Below are 26,328 nucleotides of genomic sequence, written 5' to 3' on the forward strand. Positions count from 1 at the left end.
AATGTCAAAAGATGACAACTTAAGAAGTGACATCTGTCCAAATATTAGAATATGCAAAATACTGGATGTCATCTTCCAATTTTGATAAGTGTCAATCTTGTTAATAATTGAGGGTTTTCTGGTCACTTTATAGACCGTTTTGATGTCACTTATTTTTACATTTTATATCATCCTCATGCTCATGTAAATGTCTAATAAAATCATGGCACTTAAAAACGATTTAAAATGCAACATAGTCTTAAGGTCTAACCACATGAGAGCGATTAACTAAATAATTTATAAACGACCATTCACAGTAGAGCGACCATCTACCAACGAATGAATAAATAAATGTGATTTTAAATACAATTTTTAAACTTTAATTCTGGGTAAATTGTAAACAAAAAAGTAGATAGTAGAGATTGCTTAAATTAATCTTAATGTTAATTTTACGGTTTTCATTGCCAAAATAAGAGAAATTTAAGAATACAAATTGTTCGTCGCGAATTGTCAAACCCAATTCGAGTTCCACATACAATCCACACTTAAATGAATAAAATATTTAAGTAAATATTTTATTTAATTCTTTGTTGTGCATCTGTAATGAGGAATAAAAACAGGCCATGAAACGTCATAATGGACAAATAATCGTTCATTCGTTGGTCGTTGATATCTCATGTGAATAGCTCTGCAGACATTTTATCTTGTTTTCACAATTTTCCAAAAACACAAGTTTAACAGCTTTTGTATTTGTTTCACCATTAATTGAGTTGTTAACATGATAAAATGAAGAAACGTCAAAGTCATTCACCCCAAATGAGTCCAATGTGTGAACACACCTTCCTTAAAACAGTCCCCAGGGAGTGTAGCCAGAGTCAATTTGGTATCGTAGAACATGCCTCAATTATGATCCGGATCATCTTTCTGAACTACTCGTACGAAAAATCCCACAACCAATTTTTCGTATTTTTTTTTTTGAAATTTCATCATGATTGATTTATTTTAAAATGTCTCTCTTTACATCAACTCAACCATTCATCCATAAGACTCTATCTATAGTATATTTTTGCAATGAAAATAAAGTAGCTATTTGTTACTTGAACAACATTTATAGGAACCTTCAGTATTTAAACAGTAAGCACATTTAGTCAGAAATCCGAAATTCATATGAAACGAAAAAGAAGAAAAAGTCAAACATAAACAAAAATATATTACATATTCCCATAGAGAATATTACAACTCGTACGACAAGAACTGACGTCGATGTTGACGGAGACGTAGACGACGCGTCGTAAAGTTACATAATATTAAATAACGAATAACGAACAACGAACCTTTTGGAAAGAGTTCAACATTCTTGTTTCCCGTTTTTAAACAAATATCACAATCATACCAATGGCATTACTGTACACTGTGCACATATAGATGAACAGTACATGCAGAATGTTGGTTGATATATACGTACAAAATTGCTATGTGTATAGTTGCTATTTTGTACCTCCAACCAATGTTGAATCACATTTATTATGTTTTGTGTAATGATTTCCGTTTTAATGAAAACATGGAAATTTCCTCTTTAGACCAACCTTATAACCGTTGAACCATTATCATCGTCTCGCGTGTGTTGTTTCGAACGAACCAAATTGGTTTTAAGGTTGCCACTTTGATTGTTTTGAAATAAAAATGATAATGATTTCAGTATTTTGGTATTTCAATATGTTTTTATTGAAAAATTACACAAAATATTTTAATTTAAAAAAAAAAAACGTGCACAAAATGAATTCATAGTTAGTTCAAGTTCAAAATCGTTAAAAAAGTATAAGTAAATCACATCCAAATGAATAATTCCATCGTATTTTCGCGAATAACCTTAACATGACTGTCGCAGAATTTTAAATAAATAATAAATAATAGCAATTTGATAAATATTTAGCAATTAACTAAAAGAGTCCATCATTTTAAACCTTTCTTTTCGTTTTGATAACGAGTAAATTCCTACTTGCTTTTTATTAAATGACGTGCATCCAAACATGCCTAACAGTTTGTGAAAATAAACAAAACAAATATGTACGTTCAAACGGACCTTTTATGGCTGATTAACAAACATGCTTCAGCTTCGGCTTCGGCTTCGTCTGCGTTACGGTGGGCCTGCTTGCAGGATGCTTCGAATGACATTTCTATTATTTCATCCCTCCAAAGAGCAAATATTTTGTTTGTTGACATTTTTTAAAGCTGTTGAGCTGTCAGGCAAAGCAAATGTTCAGATAATTGAACTAGAGCTTCCGTTTGAAGTCGCATTACGTTCTTTTCCTTACGATTGTCAAACAAAACGTGAGGTCGAAGCTCCATTGTGTCTGAACTCGTAAACGTCAGGTTAAGCCGAAGCTGAAGCGTGTTTGTGATTCAGCCATTAATTGGAATTCCTGAGTAAATTGCTAAAAATGAGTTTGACATTTTACTAAATCGTTTAAAAAGTTTTTACTCAAACTCACATTTTTTCAAGTAAATAAACAAATTGGTTGGTACAACTGTAAAATGATGCCTTTCTTTTTAGGCAAATTACTCTTCAAGCCATTTTCGGACGTTTTCGTATGATTTGAAGTTCTGCTCGGTGGTAGACAGAAAGATCCAGGTCTTGAGATTAAGCGAGATGTTGTAGCATCTCAAGTGGTTTTGGAAAATTTTTGAGTGGTAGTTATAGGTTTCATTTCATGAAACAGTTCAAACATCTCATACCTTACTTAATAGTGCGAACCTCTTGTTTCAAGCAGCAGTTGTTGCTATAGGGATTTTAAAAGCTATAATTAGCCATCTAGAACATGACTTTAGTTCGGTTGAATGGTCTCGAGTTTTCTTTATGGAGTCTGTCAACTACCGAGATTCTTTCATTGAAGGAAACATTTACTCTCTTTTCATTGTTCAAGTTCCCTACAAAACAAAAACCTTTAAATGCAATGACCATTATTGGTTCAACAACAAAATTAAAGTTTGAATAAATAAGCGCAATCTAGCTTACAAAGTTTGGAAACTTTTTAGACTCGACGAACTTCATAAGGTATACACTATCTTAAGAAATAAAGTTGTTCTTGAGATAAGGGGAGCTAAGATACGTTTCTATGTTCCTCGACTTAACCCTTCATTAGGCGGTCATAGAATTTGGAAGAATTTAAAAGAAATTGGTGTTGGTAAGCACTTAAACAATGTTTCTGATATCATTGATTGTGACGAGTTGAATACCAATTTACATCCCTATCATCAATTCAATGATAGCGCAGACTTATCTGGACATTTAGAAACCGACATTTTCTCCACAAGGGGCTTAAGCTTCTCAGCCATTGATGATGAAGTTGTTCTAAAATCCTCTTTATCTATTAAATCAATCTCAATAGCATTTGATGAAAACCATCTATTGTTTGTGAAGGCAACTCTACCGATTACACATCTTTTCAACAACATTTTCAAAGTTGCACTACTGCCCTTATAATATGGTCGAGGAAATAAGAGAAAGTGTTAACCACAGTAATTTATGCATCAAATTCAGGGATGAGTTCCAATTTACGTTATCATCAGTGAGACTAATTTTTTCATATCTTAGTTCTAGACACCAAGCAGTAGTTTCTAACAACAAAACTTCAAATTTTCTTCCGCTAGTACGAGGTGTTCCCCAAGGGTCTATTTTGGGACCATTACTTTTTACCAGGTATGTAAATGAGCTCCCTTCTCTAAGCTTTAACTCATCCATACGCCGATGATGTACAGCTTAGGTACAGTTGTCCACTGGGGTTGTTTGAAAATGGTATTTGGGAGATAAATGAAGATCTTAATAAAATATTGCTTTGGTCTCGATCAAACGGACTTTGCTTAAATCCTATTAACTCCAAATGCTTTGTCATTTCAAATCTTGCTTTTCTCCAATATTACTCCATGATAGCCCTATTCAGTTTGTTGACTCAGCCAAGAATCTTGGAGTAGTATTCAATAAGACACTCACTTGGACAAAGCATATACAACTTATCATAGGTAGAGTGTACAGAGGCTTACGTATGTTATGGACCACCCAAAGAATCACTCCAATAAAAACAAGAATGATTCTTGCTAAGTAGCTGCTTATTATGCAAACACGACAACCGACGTACCTTTACAACAGAATCCTTTTTCCACGCTCTAATCGAAGAAGCGATCTGATACCAATACGCTGCTCCTATCTTGTTTCGAGCAGTCAATTTTTCGTTCACGTGGTTCGGTTGTGGAATTCCCTACCTCAAACTATAAGGATGATAGGCTGCACTACTCGGTTTAGAATAAGACTTAGACAGTATTTTGAGGCATTGCGATGATTTTAACTTTTGTTTTTTTTTGTATACTTTAAAGGTGTTTTATAAGGTATTATAATAAAGTCCATGGATCAAATCTTTCTCATTAATTACATTTTTTTTAAGTCATCTTGTTTAAAATTAAGTATTCATTCATTTCATGTAAACCAATTGTAAAACTGAAGCTTATACTACCATAAAAGATATTGGATCTTACTGTGCAAGACTAAATAATACGTAATAAATACAAAATACAAATACCTAACCTTTGAAGGTACAATAGCATTCAATTCAGTTCAATAGCCGATTCCTTGAAATTGAAGTAGAGCTTGTCAAAAATGCTCTTTTTCTGGCATAAAACTATACTTATTACCCAGGAAATTTTTGTCAGAAAATTGCTGACAATTTGCACTGACATCCTATTCACGAATAAAAAAGCTGTCCGTGGCAGCTCAATATGTGAAAGTACGCCACCTATCAGAAAATAGCTGATTTAAGGTTATAAACCTGGTAGACAATATTTTGTTCTGAAAACAGTTCAACTGTCAATTTTCATTCTTATGTGACATTTAAAACCTTTCATTTCTGTCGCCTAAATTTTGGCAACCTATTCAAATTTATTGAACTAATTTTTTGAGCTTTGGTCAAGGATCGGCCTGATGTGCTGGAATTGGTGAACAGATAGTTAGATAGTTGAACAGACCTAGAAAGAAATGTCATAATGCAATTACAGTTTTGGGACGAAAAACATCTCAAGTTTCTTGAAGTGACAATCATTTTTATTGGCAACAATATTTATAATGCTCCACCTAATTTATTTATTAATTATCTATAAATAAACAAATTTGCTGGCACTACAGCTCGTGAAAAATCAGCGCCTAATTAACAGCTTTCAACTATTTTTGGGTGCTAGTAATGTCAGTAAGGACAATAATTGCTCTCAATTTTTTCCAAGAAGCAGACCCGTGAAAAAAAGCTTTTAAATTAACACAATCCGAACTCTCAAACCTTTTTGTGCACAAGTAATTTTTTTTAGGGATGGAGGGGACCTACAGTTTTATGACAAATCCGAACAGTTAATTTTAGAAAGCGCTTTTCATGACAAGAATTATACTTGGGGGATTTGTTAGTTCCTTTCAAGAGGCAGTACCCATGGTACCGTGGATTGAACATAGCGTCTCTGTCATGACAGCCCTACGCACTATCATGACACGGGACTGCTTAGTTTTAAAGTTAAATAGTGCAAACATTTGAAAACATATTAAAGTTCCTTAAAAACCCCATGAAAACTAAGTAAAATGTTTTTCCGTTTTAACTGTTAGCAGAGCATTGAGAAAACATAAAGCATGTTTGGTACATTTTTAGAAGAATTTGTTCAGAGCTCTTACTTCTGACTTGTTTATTAAACGCACCGAAGCACTTAACTTTCAAAACTCTATGAAAAATATTTATTACCTTTTTGTTTTACTTTTTCCAAGTTAACTATGTTCTTTTAATTTTCTACTAAATAAGCTCGGTCATTTTCTTCAGAGCTCATAGAATGCGCTCCGAAACTTGAAAGTTCGGATGATGGATGACCAGTTTAAGCTAAAAAAGAAACAGATCTATTTTTGACAGCTCAGCGTCATGAACTTAAAAATAAAGAGCCACACTGTTCGACTATAAAAAAATGTTTTTAAAACTGTAACTTTTTCTGTTTTTCAATCTGAATTTGATTTGATGCCTTGTTTTATCGTTACATTAAATTTGTTTGGAATCAATGTTTTGACAGGTTTTTTGACTCAAATTGTTAAGATTGTTACAATAGTCTGAAAATAATAATAGTTGCAGTAATTTTTGAAAATAATAGAATAAAAAACAAAGCCAAAATAATTGACAATACTTAAAGAAGAAATCCAAAGTAACAGGAACAAAACGAATATTTTCGGTCAAAGTTTGTGACGGACGTACCTATTAAAGGTGCAACTGACATTGTGTTCAGTGTTTTATTCTCTCTGTGTCTTTTTATTAAATTTATTTTAGAATTCTATTTTTTGGACTGACACACCATTAATCAAATGATTATTTTTTAACTCGATTAGGCCTTTGTAAAATCAGATATGAGTACAATTCTAGTTTATTTTTTAAAAGATTTACATTATTACCACAACGATTACATAATCCATTGAGTAAGCTGTGGAGGGAGTCAAATGTCAATTTTGACATTTCTATGATATTACAAGTGTCAAAATCTTGCTCCGAATCCATCCATCGGCGTGAATATTTTTACTGAAAGTGGCAACAATGGTTAGTTTAAATCGTCCTTTAACAATTCCTTTTGTATACAAGCACGTAGCTATATCATAATCAAGACTTTAGGGACATGAGAGGAGTAAACGCTGAATGTAACTGTAACTATCTACATAGATATCTGCATTTATTTGTACTTGTATCTATAAATTTGTATCGTATTCTGTTCAACCATTTTATTCTACATTTGTTGGTGTCTTTTTCGGTTCCCTGCATTCGGATGCTGTTGCTGTTGATGCTGATATTGCTGTTGTTGTTTTGTTGTTGGTCCTGTGGATGATGTCCTTGCTATATGAACGACAACGACGACGATGTGTACATAGGAACGAGAAATTCTACACATGCTGTGATGAGCCTTATTTGGATATCACATTCAACATAACGATGCGGAGGAAGACGCTCTTCTATACGGTGAACATAATTATTCCTTGCATGGGTATATCATTCCTGACGGTGTTAACATTTTATTTGCCATCAGATAGCGGAGAGAAGGTAAGTGACACTTTCTTCTTTTTATTTTGTCTACCGTTTGTATTATCATTTAAACCATCTTCCCAGTCCCAGTGTGGGCTTAGTTTATTTTGTGTTCTGTCTATCCGAAGTCCTGTCAGGACCACAACATGATAAGGATTACTGTCACATTGGCCTATTGCTTAGGGAGACGAAAAAATAATATAAAAATATGGATTTCCCATGAAAAAGGAGCAAACACCAAACCAACAAAAAAAAAAAACACCCACTTCCACAGACCTGACTAACCGATAAACACGAAACACTGAGGGGTCTTTTTTTTATCTTTTTATTACCTTTTGCGGACGGGCAATTTTCCCAGGACACTATTCTCATCCTGATTCTGATCCTGATCCTATTTGTGGTGCCCACAAAATGTTGTGTTGTGAGTGACTATAGGTACTCTCATCTCAAAGAGGAAAGGGAAATTGTAAAATACGTAACGGATGTCTGGATTAAGCGGTGTTTAATTGAAATTGGGTGCATTTTTAATGCCAATTCTCCTCACAGCTAACAATTCACAATGTTGTGAACCATCAGAGACAGAGAGGAGTCCTTTTTTATGTTTCCTTCCAGATAGGTTTTTGAGCAAAAGCTTCAAACTCTATGATGGGTTTTTCAGTCGAGACGAGAAACCTGGTATAGGTAGGCTGAATTATTTTAAAGAGCAAAACTTTATAGCAATAGGCACCTACTGTATAAAGGAAGTTTGTCTTGTGGTATATTTTGTAAGTTTATGTGTACATTTTGTGTGAAAGAAACTATATATACATAACATAGGTACCTTGAAAGAGATCCTTTTGTTTGCTGGCGGGATAATATTTTGAAAAGACAGTAAAGCGATTAAGGATATAGGTAGGTAGGTAGGTTGGTTCCATTTAATGGGAGACTGGGAAGCATTTACCTTTATATATTTATAGTGTGTATACATAAAGAAGGATAAATTGGATTATTTACCTCTAATCTGACACCTGATATATTTATATACCTATACTTGTATATACAATGTATATGTACAATCTCAGGTTTGTTTACTTCAAGAAAAAAAACTGTTTATTTAAGTTGGGGTTCAAATTGCGGATTGTCTATGATGATTTTTCTTTCGTTTAATGAGGATAATCTTTCCTCAGTTTGGCGTACTTAGCTTTGGGCTTGGTTGATGGGGGATTATGAGAAATTTGAAACCAAAACTCTGATTTATATTTTCATAAAAATGTTGAAAGGGAAAATTTATGAAATTTAAATATATTTTATCTTAACAGCTATAAGTTTTTGTTTAATTGATATAAGCTTCTATTATTTTGTAGAATTTTCGGAAGCTTTTATATTAAATAAGCTTTGTGGTTTACTTAAGTCATTTTGTGTTGAAATCTTGAAACAAGAAAAAAGGAACAGTATGAAGGATATTTTCATTTAAAATTTTAAGATTGTGATGGTTTTTTGCACGAAGCTCAGGTAGGTCCGTTCCACCATTGAGTGGCAAATAGCTTCCCAGATAGTTAAACTGGGTGACCTCTTCTACTGCCACTTGTAACAGTTCGTCGTTAAATCTTCTTCTCAATTCTCCATCTATGCGTAAGGGACCAAAAATCACCCGAAGACAGGGTCCAGGCCTCAGCGCCATAAATGAGAACCAGGATGATGAGTGTCTTATAGATGGTGATTTTAGATGCTCGAGAGAGGACTTCCCTTCTCAATTTTCTAAGTCCAAAGAAGCAGTGATTTGCAAGAGTTATTCTTCGTTTGATTCGGTGCCTAGGTAGACAAAGTCCTTAACTACCTCGAAGTCATAGCTGTCCATGGTGACGTTTTGTCCAAGCCGTCGTTGTTCAATGTCCTTTTATGATGACAGCATATCTTTATCTTGCCACTAAACCCATTTTCTTCGCTTCCGTCACAAAGGTGAAGAACGCTCATGCTTTGATCTTCCAATTATGTCAATATCATCTGCGTATCCGAGTAATTGGATGGACCTTTGGAAGATTGTGCCTCTAGTATTGACGGTTGAGTTTTGCACAATTCTTTACAGAACGATGTTGAAGAAGTCGAATGACAGTGCATCGCCTTGTCTAAAACTATTTTGACATCAAATGCTTCGGTAAGATCTTTTCCGAACTTGATAGAGCAGCGTGCATTCTCCATCGTCATTCTGCACAAACGGATAAGTTTGACAGGGATGCCAAAACTAGACATTGCTCGGTAGAGCTCTTCCCTGTAGATGCTGTCATATGCGGCTTTAAAATCGATAAAGAGATGGTGGTATCGATTTGAAGCTCCTGGGTTTTTCCAAGATCTGCCGTAGTGTGAATATTTGGTCGATAGTGGACTTTCCTGGTCTGAAGCCACACTGATAAGGACCAAGCAGGTTGTTGACGAATGGCTTCAGACGTTCACATAATACGGCAGAGAGAATCTTAGAGGGTCTCCTTTCTTATGTATCGGGCACACTATGCTGAGATTCCACTCATCGGGCACGCTTTCTTCCGACCATATTTTGCAGATGAGTTGGTGCATGCTCCTAACCAAGTCATCGCCTGCTGCTTTGAATAGTTCGGCAGCGATGCCGTCACCTCCAGCAGCTTTGTTTGACTTAAGTTAAGATATACCTATCTTCACTTCGTCAAGGTCGGGTAGGCGGAATTGTTGATCTGCGTCCCTTAGGTTGAGTGGTTCTATCTCCCTTACAGCGGAATTCGGTTCGTCATCGCCGTTATATAATTTGGAGAAGTAGTCTTTCCATATTCTCAGCATCGACTGCGGTTCTACTACGATGTTCCCCTGATCGTCCTTACAGGCTTCGGTTCGTGGCTGGTTTCCTTGGAAGTGTCTTTTTACCTTTTGGAAAAATTTACGCACCTCATTCCTGTTGTGACATCCCTCTATCTCCTCGATCTCGAGCTTCTCATGCTCTCTTTTTTTCCATCTAAGAAGCCAGTGTTCATCTCTCCACTTCTGCTCGTAGAGTTCGCGAGCAGCTCTGGTCCTTTTTTTTGCAGCACCGTTTTGTATGCCTGTTGTTTCGCTGCGTGCGCTTGCCGGCATTCGTCGTCAAACCAGGGGTTTCGCTGTGGTGGCCGTGTGAAACTTAGTACTGCAGAGGCGGCATCTCTGATGGCTGCAAGGCAATGTTGCCACTGGTTTTCAATGCTTAATGCAGGCAGCATAGGACTTCTTAAGAGGTAATTAGAGACTCGATCGGAAAAGCAGATGGCAGTCTAACATCGAAAATTATCACATTACTTATTTATTTTGGCTTGGATCGGGATATCCGTAGCCGTACCTTGGCTACAACGAGGTAGTGGTCCGAGTCAATGTTGGCCTCTCGGAATGTTCAGATATCTTGGATACTGGAGAAGTGTCGTGCGTCGATCGCAATGTGGTCAACCTGGTTGACGGTTGATTGATCAGGAGATTTCCATGTCCCCTTGTGGATATTAGGATGCGTGAACTGCGTACTAGCTACCAGAACGTCTCGCCCCGCAGCGAAATCGACCAGCCTGAATCCGTTGTCGGAGTTGATGTCGTGCAGGCTGTATCTCCCGATTATCCCACCAAAGATGTCTTCTCTTCCTAGCTTGGCATTAAAATCTCCTAAGACAATTTTAATGCCATAGCCAGGGCACTGCTCATATGTCTTGTTCAAGAGCTCGAAGAATATGTCTTTGGTGTCTTCATCATTTTACTCTGTCGGGGCATGCGCGCATATTAGGTTTATGTTGGCGAATTTAGCCTTGATGTGGATTGTCGTGATGCGCTCGCTTACACTGTTGAAACTCGAGACTTTTTGCCTGCTGTCTTTGTTCTCGGTAGCTGTCGCCGTAGGATATATCACAGTCTTTTAGTTTGCGTTTGCCCGGTCCATCCCATCGCACTTCTTGGATGGCTGTAATATCTGCCTTGCAGCAGTTTAGCGTCTAGGGATAATATTTGAAGGTTGTCCAATATTATTGAAGAAAATCATACCCTTTTATATTATCTGTGGGTACCATTGCACAATATTTGCTCATTTAATTTTAAAATTTGAATATTAAAGACCCCCTTGAGTGAAACTGCGGTTGAAAGAACACTTATAAGTATATTAGTGTTTGCTACTCTGATATTATTGAGACAGTATAAGAGCTTGTGCAGAAAAAAGCAGTTTTGAAATCAGTTAATTGGTTTTTGAGAAAACCTAATACGGAAACGGAATAACGAAATATCCTTCTCGAGCAATACAAAAATATTTGTATTATATTATAAGAACCCAAATTAAGAATAAAAATGTAAAAATTTAAAAGATCTATCTCTTTGTTTTTGAGAAAACTCGAATTTCCTATTTTTGACAAAAAAAAATGTATGGGGACTACTGTTGTCTGTAGTCTTAAAAAATGAAAAAAACCTCCGCCGGAAATCAGATCAAAACCTTAATTTCCGAATGTAAAATCAATCGACCGAATACTTTGGGCTGTAAGTGCAAGGACTGTAAAGACTGACTTTCGACTTCTCGTAATGTTCTGTTTGATTAAAATCTCGAGATCGAAATTGTTTGCAATACTTGCCATATAGTTCCTATATGTCGCAAGTAAAAAGTCAACAGTAAAAATGAATGAAACAATACCTTCAAAAAACAGCGAAAGAGATCCCGAAGCTGATAAACAGCATGTTATGCAGAAACTTAATTCCTTGAACACCAATTACAGAAAAGAATTTAAACAAAATTCGGATTATGAAAAAAGTGGTGCAGTTGTAGAAGACGTAGTGTTATTTTGACTGATACGAAATGCAGTTTCTTAGAATCTTGAAGGTAAGTACTCACGTTGCAAAGGAGCATCCAAAAAGTATCAGCTTTCAATTAAATTATTATTGTATAATTATTGAATTGTCAAGGGTGCCTATACAATAATATTGAGTGTCTATTAACAGCGTTAACTTCTAGGCAAAGTTTAGATCACTTAGTTTTACTTAGACACTCATATGAAATGAATTAAGAAGTTTTGGTAAACCTCTAAACTTGTTCTTTAATGGCTTTGAAAATCACGTTTCTGACAAGGAAAGATCTAGACTTTTATCACACGCTTAATATAAAAAAAAAGAGTTTTTAGGGACAGCTTGAAAATTTTCTTTAATGTTATATAAAGGAAGACAAAATTCAGATAATTTAAGCTATTAGACTTTTAAAAAAACACTGTTCATCTAGGCTTGGTACTTACTTATTTGGCTGAGTATCTTAATAGGAAAGCATTCCAAGATCCCAACAGCTATATTTAGAAAACTATTGAATCTTGGAATGCCCTATTTAACAGCTCAAATACAACAGTTTAGAAGGGTTTTGGGTGCATTCCATGCAGAAATGTTAGTAACTGTGTTGGACAGTAGCATTTTCCTAAAATATAAATGTTTGTGTTGTTTTTGGTTTCCATATCTAAAAAAGCTTTAAAAAAGAGATGCAAAAAGCTAGAAAGTTTGTATTTTTTTAGACGCCATATTCCTACAATTTCTAGCCTGCTCGTAGATTAAAACTAGTGCTAGAAGACGAATTCTAAAAAACTACCGTCAAACTTATGAAAATAATTTGATAAAAAAAAAAACCTTAAACATTGGAGAAATAAAAGTGTGTAGTAATAAGTGCTTTAGGTACATATTTTTTCTTTTATATTGCAAAAAAATTTAAGTAAAAATAAGCTGGGAAGAGTGTGGCACTCAAAAATTACACGAGACAGAATCTCTTCTCCCTTCGATTCTCGAAAAATGTAAAGCTTTTCTATTGCATTAACATAGATATGAAATTTTAATAATATTTTTTAATTAGCCATAAGCTTAACATAGGTATCACTTGTGATGTTTTTGGGACATTTATATTCTTGGAATTCATGTTTGAATCTTAACTCTAAGAGTATAAAAATAAAACCACTTCAAAAAGTAGATGTCTTCAAACTAAAAGTGTTTGTATTTAATCAATTTTGAAAAAAATCACTTAAGAAAGCCTAAAATTCCTTATGAATGTGGAAAAAATAAGACTGAAGTCACGAAAATCAAGTCAACTTCAGTTTGTGTTAAGATTTTAAATAAAAAAGCTGTTTCCTCAAAATATAACATCATATAGTAGATATCATATTCAAGGTTTCTTCTTAAATATCGGAATTTTTGTTCTTTCTCTCACAAAAGATGTTATTAAAATAATTCAAAGCCGGCCGGAGCATTGGTTTCCATGCGCCATCTTAATCGTTGAACTTTTACACTTCTGGCTAAGTCTACGTCGCTGTACAGCCCGTACAGCTAGTCGTTCCATCTTCTCCTCCATTCCCCTTCGATGCATACGGGACCGTAGATCACACGAAGAACTTTTCACTCGAACCGACCTAAGTGTCATAGCCCATGCTTCTGCACCGTATAGCTGGACCGGGATGATAAGGGTCTTATATAGAAACACTTTGGTCCCTCGAAAGAGGACTTTACCACTCAATTGCTTTCTTAGTCCAAAGAAACAGCGGTTAGCAAGAGTTATTCTGCGTTTGTTGTTTTCTGCGTTTCCAGCGGAGCCTAGGTAGACGAAGTCCTTGACTACCTCAAAGTTACGTCTGTCGATTGTGACATTTTGACCAAGACGTAGGTGTTGTATGTCCTTTCTTGACGACATCATGTACTTTGTTTTGCCCTCATTAACCCTTAAACCCATTTTTGCCGCCTCTGCCTCAATACTCACAAAAGCCCCATTGACATCACGCTGAGTTCTTCCGATTATGTCAATGTCATCAGCATATGCCAGTAATTGGACAGACTTTTGAAAAATAGTGCCTCTAGTGTTGACGTGTGAGCTCTGCACTATTCTTTCAAGCACGATGTTAAAAAAATTGCATGACAGCGCACCACCTTTTCTAAAACCTTTTTTGACATCGAAAGGTTCTGTTAAGTTGTTTCCAACCTTTATGGAGCAGCGTGAATTCTCCATGGTCATCCTGCACAAACGGACGAGTTTTGGCAGGGATGCCAAAACTAGACATGGCTCTATACAGCTCGCCCCTGTAGATGCTGTCATATGCAGCCTTGAAATCAATGAAAAGGTGGTAGGTGTAGATTTGGTGTTCTTGGGTTTTTTCCAGGATCTGCCGTAATGTGAATATTTGATCAACTGTGGACTTTCCTGGTCTAAAACCACACTGATAAGGACCTATCAGGTTGTTGTCAGAGAAGATTTTGTAGGCGATGTTAAGTATACTGACTATAGTTGGTGCAGTTTAGAGGGTCTCCTTTTTTCAGGATCGGGCAAACAATACTGAGGTTCCATTCATCGGGCATTCTTTTCTTCCGACCATATCTTACAGATAAGTTGGTACATGCTCCTAACCAACTTATCTCCAGCTGCTTTAAAGAGCTCAGCATTCAAGCCATCCGTTCCAGCGGCTTTATTAGACTTCAGCTTAGATATGGCAATCTTTACTTCGTCTAGGTCAGGAGGACGGGATTGTTGGCTTTCGTCGTCTATGTTGAATGGATCATCCTGGCTGACAGTGGAATTCAGTTTGTCGTCGCCTTTATACAGTCTGCAGAAGTGGTCTTTCCATATCCTCATAATTAATTGCGGTTTCACTATGATGTTTTCACTTTCGTCTTTGCAGCCTTCGGTTCTAGGTTTATGTACCTGTGAATTTCGTTTCACTTGTTCATAAAACTTTCGAACTTCATTCCTGCTTTTAAACCTCTCAACATCTTCGACCGCACGCTTCTCATGCCCTCTCTTTTTCCTTCTGAAAAGTCGGCGTTCCACTCGCCTCTTCTGCTCATAGAGCTCATGAGCAGCTCTCGTCCTTTTATGCAGCGCCGCTTTGACTGCCTATTGTTTGGCTGCATTTGCCTGCCGACATTCCTCATCGAACCAGGGGTTCCTTGTTGGTGGCTGTTGTAAACCCAGCACATCAGAGCCGGCTTCTCTGATTGCATCTTGCCAATGTTGCCACTGGTTTTCGATACATTGTGTTGGCGGCAGAGAACTTCGAGAGAGGTTACTGGTAACTCGGTCGGAAAAGGATTTGGCGGTCTCTTGCGATTGTAGCCGTTCGATGTTGTACCTTCTCCCAGCACCTTCCTGTTTTGCCTTGGGTCTGGAAATCCGAAGTGCTACCTTGGCTACAACGAGGTAGTGGTCCGAGTCGATGTTAGCTCCTCGGAAAGTTCGTACATCCATGATACTGGAACCGTGTCTGGCGTCGATCGCAATATGGTCAATCTGGTTGACTGTAGATTGAGGTTGAGGTGTGGAAAACGCGTACTGGCTACTATGACGTATCGCCCCGCAGCAAAATCTATGCGCCTGAATCCGTTGTCGGAAGTGTTGTCGTGGATTATTCCACCAAAGAGTCTCTTATTTAAATACTTCAAAAGATTAGTGTGCAAACAAAAAACAAAAAATACTTTAAAACCATTTTTGTTGTCAATAGTACAAGGATTTAAACACTGACATTCAGTTGGAATGTTTGAAAAATTGTATGAAGTACCAAAGATATTTAAACTTAATGTTAGAAAAAGCTTTTTTAATAATTAGAAAATAATAATGAGTTTTATTGGAAACAACAAACTACTTATACAGTTGAATTTGTTTGAATATGAAAACTTTCATTAGATGGTAATTAACAAGACTTTGTTGAATCGTTCGAAACAGAAGACAAACGAAAACAATTCGGTCTTCTAGAAACATAAATTTGAAGCACATATATTTTACTTATTTTAAAACAAAGATTTTTAACTATACAAATATGGATAGCAAGATTTGTTCTCATACTTTTCAGGTATAGTGCATTTTGAATATAAGTCTTAGTTAAAAACAACATGTTTAAAGTTTTTTGCTCTTATTATATAATAATATTATTTTGTTGTTTCAAAAATGTATATTGAAATATACAATTACAAAAGCACTTGAATTGAAATTAAGTGAATTCAAAAACCTTAAAGTATTTACCAGCTCATCCTTATTCCCAATTTAATAACACATTTTTAATACAGCATTGTTTAACTTGTGTATGAAAACTGCAAACATTTTTTTAGAAAAATATTGAAATTTTTACTAAATGAAAACTTAATTACAGGTAACACTCTCCATATCAATTCTTATCAGTCTCCATGTGTTCTTTTTGCTGGTTGTCGAAATTATTCCACCAACATCTCTAGTTGTGCCTTTACTAGGGAAATATCTAATATTTGCTATGATATTAGTTTCAATAAGGTAAGTCATAAAATAATGATTATATATGTACTTTGTTCATTTTGTTAAAATTCAATTCATTTATTATTTCTATATTTATTTAAACAAACACTAAATTCATAAATGTGGTTATCTACTTTAGTATGTTTATAGAGTGTTAAAAACATAGGTCCTTTCCTTTCGAACTCTTAAAATTATTATTATTCATAATATTTACTTTACAACTCACATTTATACTTCAACCTCTTTATGATGATGATGATGATATACCATATAAATAAATTCACAACAATATATGTAGATACATATAAGGTAGGACACAACGTAATAGCCCCACAACCGCATACTCGTTAAATCTTTTAATCAAATAAAATAAAAACCATGTGGGATTTTGTGTACTTTAATGTTTTGATATTATTACTGGAACATTTTATGGGTGCACTTTAGGTTTGAAGTGTAACCTTAAATTGCTTTAGGAAAAAAAACGTTTACCCACAAAATAAAAAGGAAGTTATTAAAATAAAAAAATCCTTGAATATTTGATGTTAAAGGACTATACTCGAAGTCATTTAAAAAGTGTTGAATAAGTGTTAATGGTAATTGGTTTTCTGAATTGATAATAAACTAACCATTCTTAGAGTTATCGCCAGAGAAATGCTGAAAATTGTTCTTTTATAATTTAAGAATTGGTTCATTTTTTTTTGTTTATAATTTACATATTTAAATTATTTCCCATATTAATTCTAAGGTCCCAAGAATTTAAATCGAAGTTTTTAGAGAGACTTCTGTGCAATGCCTTAAAGTCATCTTCCCTACCGGAAAAGATTGGGATTGGTTACGAAAGACTTCGATACCACTATCTTACCTGACTGGTCAAAGATGAAATGTGGAGTATGGGGTTTGAAATCTTCGTCGAGTCCTTTAATGTCTCTAATCTTTTTCCAGTGCATTTCCAGCTGAATTACTAGCAATCAGCGAGACACATAAAAAATACTCAAATTGAACTCAAACCGGGCGCATCCCTCACAATACTAATTGTCGTAGTTGTGGAGGCCAATGTAAGATGTAAACTGTGATTCACTTTCTATGTAAATATCCTGCTCTGGCCAGTTCTAGAATGTCAACTTTTGGTAGCGCATTCCTAAACAATCTTGATGAACTCTCCAAAAAGTCTGATTTCCTCTCTGAACGCGGCTAAATGGCTATAGATACTCTTTTTTCAAAGCACAGGTCTAACCAGTTATGTTAAAACACTGTTTGTATTAAAATTGTGACACCAAACTTTACAAGACAACCTTTTTTGTTGTAGCGCCACTAAAGAGATGATCTGATCTATATCACGGGGAAAATACAACAAGGCTTTTGTGTAAATTCATGAAGAATGGTGGAAGGATTTAAGCTTTTTTGACTCGTTAATGATGAAAAGAATCAAAAAAGTGTGCGCTGCTGTTCGTCAATCTTTGGAATTAGGCATTCCGCAAACGTCATTACATGGTATTTTGCATTAAAACCTACGCTGCCTAGATAGACAAAGTCCTTAACTACCTCGAACTTAAAGCTGTCCATGGTGAAGTTTTTTCCAAGCCGTCGTTGTTCAATGTCCTTTTTTGATCACAGCATATACTTGGTCTTACCCTCAATGACCACTAAAACCATCTTCTTCGCGTCCGTCGCAATGCTCAAAAACGCTAAACTAACATCACGCTTTAATCTTCAAATAATGTCAATATCATCTTCGTATCCGAGTAATTGGATGGACCTTTGGAAGATTGTGCTTCTAGTGTTGACGGTTGAGTTTTGCACAATTCTTTAAAGAACGATATTGAAGAAGTCGCATGACATTGCATCGTCTTGTCTAAAACCTTTTTTTACATCAAAAGTATCGGTGATATCTTTTCCGGCCTTGATAGATCAGCATGCATCCTCCATTGTTATCGTACACAAACGAATAAGTTTGACAAGGATGCCAATACCAGACTTTGCTCTGTAAAGCTCTTCCCTACAGATGCTGCCATACACGCTTTAAAATCGACAAAGAGATGGTATCTATCGATATGACGCTCATGGGTTTTTTCCAAGATCTGCCATAGTGTGAATATTTGGCTGATAGTGGACTTTTCTGGTTTGAAGCCACACTGATTAAGACCTATTAAGTTGTTGACGAACGGCTTCAGTTTAAAGAGTCTCCTTTTTTATGTGTCGGCCAAACTATTCTGAGATTTCCCTCATGCTTTCTTCCGACCATATTTTGCAGATGAGTTGGTGCATGCTCATTACCAAGTCATCGCCTGCTGCTTTCAATAGTTCGGCAGCGATTCAGTCAGCTCCAGCAGCCTTGTTTGACTTTAGTTTAGATATAGCTATCTTTACTTCGTCGGTCGAGGTCGGGTACCCGGGATTGTTGATCTGCCTCCCTTAGGTTAAGTGGTTCTATCTCCCTTACAGCGGACTCGGTTTGTCATCGCCGTTATATAATTTGGAGAAGTGGTCTTTCCATATTCTCAACATAGACTGCGGTTCTGCTACGATGTTTCCCTGATCGTCTTTACAGGCTTCGGTTTGTGGCTGGTACCCTTGGGAGGTTTTTTTTTACCCTTTGGAAAATTAACGAACCTCATTCCTGTTGTGACATCCGTCTATCTTCCCGATCACGCGCATCTTATGCTCTTTTTTTTCTATCCAAGAAGCCGGTGTTCCTCTCTACTCTTTTGCTAGTAAACTAGCGAGCAGCTCTGGTCCTTCTGTGCAGCGGCGATTCGCATGCCTGTTTTTTTACTGCGTGCGTTTGCCGGCATTCGTCGTCAAAACAGGGGTTTCGCCTAGCACTTTGTCTAACATCGAAACTTTTCACAGTACTTCCTTGTTTTGGCTTGGATCGTGATATTCGTAGCCGTTCCTTGGCTACAACGAGGTAGTGGTCCGAGTCAATTCTGCCCCCTCGGAAATTTCGGATATCCTGTATATTGGAGAAGTGCCGTGCGTCGATCGCAATGTGGTCAATCTGATGACAATTGATTGATCAGGAGATTTACATGTCCTCTTGTGCATATTACGATGTGTGAACTGCTTGCTGCGGAGGTGGTGTCATGCAGGCTGTATCACCAAAGATATCTTCTTTTCCTAGTGTGGCGCTAAAATTTCCTAAGATAATTTGAATGTCATAGCCAGGGCATTGCTCATAAGTCTTGTTCAAGAGTTCTAGGAATATGTCTTTAGTGTCTTGATCTTTCTCCTCTGTTGAATCCGTCTGTATCCGAGGTTTGTTGGTGCTTCGCAACTAAGGTATTTTGTACGTTGCCAGGAAGTCACCTTGACGGCACAACCCTTAATCTGGAAGGCCAGATCATTAGTATAAGTCCAATAACAGGGAGCCGGATAAACTGCTCCTTAAAGGCCTGCGCTCCGAATAAGTCGAAGAAGGTGTTCACAAAGTAGCTTAACCTTACTGGAACTGTAGACGCCACCGTTGATTCCATCTAGGGAATTTCTCCGCTGCCGTCTGGATAAGGAGAGGTGCCATAGTGGAAACACCCCTCCCCCCTCTCTGGTTTGCTGCCCCCAACAACATTCCACTGGGGTTAGAACCCAATCTCTAATAAATGCAAAAAAATGACGCTAATAAATGCAAAATTATCTAAGAAGGATCATTCGCCTCTAGCCACTTTAGTGCTACAAAATGAAGCCGATTAGTTATTCTTTTTGCTGAAAAATATTTAATTTAACTTCTTTTTATATTTAAATTATATGAACTTTGCATGTTTATTGGATAATGTTAAAAAAAATTCTTGTGAACTAAATAAATAAATAATTCAAAAAAACATTAAGTCGAAAAACTATTTTTCGAGATACTTTTTGACCATAATTTTGTTTGTCTTAAATTTTGTATTTCAAAAAACTGTGAGCTTAGAATATTGTACACCAAAATGTTGTACAAACAAAACACTATTCTATTTTGACCAACCAGACTTTTGAATTATAGAATTTTGACCAACAACAAATTCAAGAAATTGAATTTAAACATACAATTTTTCAAATAAAGTATTATACCTCTTATAGTATTTCGCACCAATCTATAAAAAAAATTAGGTCATGTCACTAGAAAAGTACAAATTTTCAAATTGCAAAACAAAAAAACTTGATTTTCAGAAAACGAAAACAAATACAAACCGTATCAAGATAATTATAAAATTAAAAAATAATTTAGGTTCATATAAAATGTTTCCATTTTATATTTTTATTTATGAGTTAAATAAAATGAATTTAAATTCAAAAAGAAATTATAAATAATAATATTTAAATTAGGACAGATCAATTTAGTGAAAATTGTCCACATAGTAACCACATACTGCCTTTTATTTGACTTCAAAAATTTAAATGTTTTACTTTACCGTCCTCCAAAAAAAAAACACAAACTTTTACATACATTTTATTAACAATCAATTGTCACAAAATTGAAACCACATTTATTTTCAACAAATATTATTATTATTATTTGATTTTACCACAAATCATGAATGACAAAATATTTTGCCCTAATTTGATATTCGAAATGGGATATTTTATCTTAAAAAAAAAAAACATAATTTTTTGACATGTTTTACTAATCGATAGGTAAATTTTACTTACTTAACCCAACCCACTGATATTAACACTCCGAGTTATCTGATTAATGTCACACACGTTCACATTCTTTCTCCTTAAATGTTTGGAATATTATCATTTTTTGTATTGAATTTAGAATTTTTGTATTGTTTTCTTAAAAGATTTTAACGATTTAAAAGAAAAAATCCAGTATGCATAATTTTGACGTTTTTATGTACTTTAGACATTACCATACACCTTAAACGCTTCTTATAGCTTCTTTCAGAAATTCAGTTGCACACCTCATTTGCAAAAAGCAGAAAAACCCTCCCTTTCGAGAAGGAAATCCTGTGACTTTGAATTGATTATATACAAGCTTTTTATTGTTTTTTTGTTGTTTTCCAGGAAAAAGTAAAGATTTTTAAGTTGACACAATCCTACACACAAAATACCCATAAAAACAAAAAATATATCAACCTATAAATAAACACACAGCGAAATAAAATTTAAATTTGCTTTGTGGCTGACACATTGCTGGTGGTGTTGATGGTAATTTAAATTTTATTTCTTCACAGTCATGCCGCGCCCAGCGTGGATTAAATTTTCCACACACAATATTCTGCTCAGACTACAGGGTGGGCCAAAAGTAACTCCGTTATTTAAAATGATAATATATCTTTTATACATTTAATTTTATATTAATAACTATTTTAGAATCACAAAGTTTGATCTATGGAGATGTTTTTACTTATACTAACTTCTTACTTACTTAGGTCTTCAGACCTGTTAAGTCCTTTGGGAACCCCTTAAGGGCATAGGTCCTCTACTAAGCCTACGCGCCATCGTGTACGGTTTCCGGAGATGTGTTTCAGCTCCCTCCAACTCTTGCCTATTGACGCTGATTCCCCCTCGACTGTCCTGCGCCATTTGCCTCTCGGTCGTCCAGCTCTTCTTCCTTCTTGTGTGAGCGGATTCAACTGCATTGCTTGGCCTGCAATGCAGTCGTTACCTTTTCCAAGCCTTTGTCCAATAAATAGCCACTTACGTCTTCGTATTATAGATTCGATAGGTTCCTGACCTGTCCTTCTATGAAGGACCTCATTTGAAATACGGTTTGGCCAGAAAATCCTTAGGATGTTACGAAGGCATATATTTACGAAGGTTTGCAGCTTTCTTGTTATGGTCGAAGTAGCCTTCCAAGTGCTGCACACATAAAGGAGCACAGATCCGACATTTGTGTGAAACAGTAGTAGCTTTGTTCTTAAGCTGAAAGAGTTATTCCTCCAAATTTTTGACATCATACCAATGACGTCTTGTTCGATTCCACCTTCGATGGAAACGATGTTTCCAAGGTATTGAAAGCTCTCCACTTTCTCCACCGGTTGCGAGAAAATATTTATTGGAGAGGATGATCAGGTTTCGAGGCTGATCATTTTTGTTTTGGCGGAATTAATTTTTAGCCCCACAACTTCTGCTTCTCTCTCCTTACTTGTTGTCATTTGGTAGAGATCCATGATCCTTTGAGAGAGTAAGCAAACGTTGTCCTCGTAATCCAAGTGCTTTAAATAGGATGTCAAAGTCCATTGGATCCCTCCGCTACCTGACAGAGCAGAGCGCAATACATCGCTTACAAAAACAATATTGGCGACAGAATACAGCCCTGACTCCTCTACGGATTTCAAAATCATCTGACAACCTACCATCATGCAAAACTTCACACTTGGATCCATCATATGTTGCTTTAATAGTTACAAAATAGTTACTCTTTCAAGTTACAAAGATTGTATAAAATTGGTAAGTCCTCACGGTGAGGAATGAAGTTCGTGTTATGGAGTTCCACTCTTAACCGGAACATGCACGAAATTTGTTCAACAATATATTTGTCGTGGATGTAGTTTCTTTTCCGGAGATCGTAATCTAGTCTACTGTAAATCTTACGGTGCAGTAAACTTTTGGCTTTCTTCGTATATTATTCTCTTGAGGCTTCATCCAGACGAGCTATTTGGTGATGATGATGAAGCAAGGCTAGTTCTTTATAGTCTTTAAACCATCCACTTCGGAACTTGTTTGAAGAACTACTTTCTTTGGAAGACGATGACTTGGCATTTCGCGAGCTTTGATGATATTATCAAACTGAAGCTTGAATTTTCTTATTTATCAAGGCTTAAGGGTTCATCTTGTAGTTTGGCGAACTCGAAGGTGAAAACCCCGTTTTATATAAAACCTGAGCAGTTTTTCAACTTGTTCATATTTCCCATCTTTTATGTGTACTTTTATGTGTAATTTCCTTATTATGAAAGCATTGCTTCCATTCTACGTTTATAGCCGTTTTTGCCTTGACAAGTTTGGCAGTGGGATGTTCTTTATGCTCAAGTTCTTAGTTAAACAGACTTCTAGATATTTGTATTCTTTCACCATTGCTCAATTTCACACGATCTTCCTCCGCCATTTAAAAAAAAAATGATATGAGTATCTTATAGATGGTGATTTTAGATGCTCGAGAGAGGACTTTACTTCTCAATTGCCTTCTAAGTCCAAAGAAGCAGCGATTTGCAAGAGTTATTATTCGTTTGATTTCAGCGCTGGTGTCGTTGTCTGCATTAATAGCGGTGCCTAGGTAGACAAAGTCCTTAACTACCTCAAAGTTATAGCTGTCCATGGTGACGTTCTGTCCAAGACGTCGTTGTTCAGTGTCCTTTTTTGTTGACAGCATATACTTGGTCTTGCCCTCATTGACCAATAAACCCATCTTCTTCGCTTCCTTCGCAAAGCTCAAAAACTATCCACCGACATCACGCTTTGATCTTCCAACTATTTCAATATCATCTGGAAGATGGATCTTTGGAAGATTGTGCCTCTAGTGTTGACGGTTGAGTTTTGCACAATTCTTTCCAGAACGATGTTGAAGAAGTTGCATGACAGTGCATCGCCTTGTCACCGCTTCGGTGAGATCGTTTCCGAACTTGATAGAGCAGCGTGCATTCTCCATCGTCATTCTGCACCAACGGATAGGTTTCTCTGGGATGCCAAAACTAGACATTGCTCTGTAGAACTCTTCCCTATGGATGCTTTCATACGCGGCTTTAAAATCGATAGAGAGATGGTGGGCATGGATTTGAAGCTCCTGGGTTTTTTCCAAGATCCGCCGTAGTGTGAAAATTTGGTCGATAGTGGACTTTCCTGGTCTAAAGCCACACTGATAAGGACCAATCAGGTTGTTGACAAATGGCTTCAGACGTTCACATAATACGGCAGAGAGGATCTTATATGCAACGTTAAGGAGACTGATGCCTCTGTAGTTGGTACAATTTAGAGGGCCTTCTTTTTTTGTATCGGGCAAACTATGCTGAGAGTCCACTCATCGGGCATGCTTTCTTCCGATCATATTTTGCAGATGAGTTGGTTCATCCGAGTCTCTACCAAGTCATCGCCTGCTGCTTTGAATAGTTCGGTAGCGATGCCGTCAGATCCAGCAGCTTTGTTTGGCTTCAGTTCAGATACAACTATTTTCACTTCGTCAAGGTCGGGTGGGCGGTGTGGTTCCATCTCCCTTACAACGGAATTCGGTTTGTCATCGCCGTTATATATAAGGATTGATATTCTCAACATAGACTGCGGCTTTACTACGATGTTCCCCTGATCGTCTTTACAGGCTTGGGTTCGTGGCTGGTACCCTTGGGAGGATTTTTGTACTTTTGGTAAAATTTACGAACCTCATTCCTGTTGCAACATCCCTCTATCTCCTCGATCGCGTGTTCTCTTTTTTTCCATCTAAAAAGACGTTGTTCCTCTCTACTCTTCTGCTCGTATAGCTCGCGAGCAGCTCTGGTTCTTTTGTGCAGCGCCGTTTCTTATGCCTCTTGTTTCGGTGCGTGCGCTTGCCGGCATTCGTTGTCAAACCAGGGGTTTCGCTGTTGATAGAGTCCACATTTTACAATATTCAGGAAGCTTCTTTATCATTAGCTGAAAGGACTGCGGTGTATACGCGAGCAGGACAATGTCGTCAGCGTCTATTTGAATTAAGTCCCGGACTTATGATACATTTGCTTCCACTTAGTTTTCGGATAAGTTTCTAGGTTTAACTATGTATGAAATAAAATGTCCTCAATCAGCTTAGTGCTGACAAAGACCGGACTAAAGCGAGTCGACCAGAGCTCAGTCGGGTGGATGTTTCTTTAATCTCTTTAGTTCAATCAGGTCGAAGCTAGAGTAAGTTCAACTACAGCTACTATGTGTGCAGAGGGTGGATATCGCACATAAAAATGACTCTTTGGATTAAAATAATCTAGGGATTATTTTTAAAATGAAATTCAATTAATTTAATTCTCTTCGAAGCACTAAAGTTAAAGTTGGTAAACATATTTTGTATGTAACTTAAAAACGAAAACACCAATAATTAAAACAGAAGAGATATGATTTTTCTTCAATTTAAGAAGACATTTTTGACCCACCCTGTACATGCATAGGTTTTCGGTTGCCTCTATCTCTTTTTATTTACGTATTATGTTTGTTTCTCAATTCCACAACGAGTCGTAAAAGCAAAAAAATTAACGAACAAGAAACGCGCTTTAAAGTTCCAACATATAAAATGTTCTCCAAATAAAAATACACTTTCCTTTTTGTATAGGTACGAACATATATGGGAAAACCAATAAATTTCATCGCGCGAACAGCAAGAGGCAGAAATAATGACCGAGCTTCTTATAATTAAGTTCTCATCGTAGATTGTGAACAAAATATTAAAATGCTCGTATATTTCGAATTTATTTCCTCCCAAATGGTTCATAAACTTGTTTACCCTTCACCCCATATATACTATAATATGTACTATAAAATAAAATACATCCTTTTCCCCCATTCCATTCAACAACATCACCCCCTTTTCACAACCACCCACTGGCAAGGTTATCTCTGATGGTGTGACCTCAAAACAAAAGGAAGTCGAAGGATGTCAAAAAACATCCTTAAGCACTACCATCACCCCACCGCAGCACCACCACCATCATATAATTATCATCACCATTACGTTGACGACGACGACAACGATGAGAATGAGGATCAAGATGAGGACAAGGACGAAGAGTAGGAGGAGAGGACTAAAAAAATTTTATTTGACGCGCGTTCATTTTGCATCAATAATTGGTGTCTGTTGTACATGTTAAGGGAGGATCATGAGGTGGCAATTATTGGAATAAATTATTGTAACCTATAATCCTAATTTGGCTCTGCCACCATTGTGTTTCTATTCGAGGCTGAAATCGCTTTAAATCCTGTTTGTGTCGCTAACGCTGGCGCTGGCTGTTAAAGAAAACATATTTTAAAAAAAAAGAAGAGAAGAAAACTTTCGAGAAACTGCCAACAAAAGGCAGAAATTAAATGCTCTACCGCCATTCTTTCACCCTCTCCCATCTAACCCCTAACCACTTTTCATAGCTTAAACTTCCGTTTTTCTGGAGGAAGATAACGTTTTTTTAGGTATTG

At 36.4% G+C, this 26,328-nt stretch overlaps 1 protein-coding gene across 4 annotated transcripts in view; it reads left to right on the top strand.

The window, feature by feature from the left end:
• LOC129939105 (acetylcholine receptor subunit alpha-like) overlaps nt 1-26,328 on the top strand; it is a 198,873-nt gene that overhangs the window by 92,131 nt on the left and 80,414 nt on the right. For all 4 annotated transcript variants that reach the window (XM_056046980.1, XM_056046979.1, XM_056046981.1 and 1 more), the window contains 2 exons: nt 6,905-7,073; nt 16,151-16,287. In XM_056046980.1, coding sequence (XP_055902955.1) covers nt 6,905-7,073; nt 16,151-16,287 — 306 coding nt within the window. The remainder of the gene's footprint in view (nt 1-6,904; nt 7,074-16,150; nt 16,288-26,328) is intronic.

Source organism: Eupeodes corollae, chromosome 1, assembly GCF_945859685.1.
Source record: "Eupeodes corollae chromosome 1, idEupCoro1.1, whole genome shotgun sequence".
Lineage (NCBI taxonomy): Eukaryota > Metazoa > Arthropoda > Insecta > Diptera > Syrphidae > Eupeodes > Eupeodes corollae.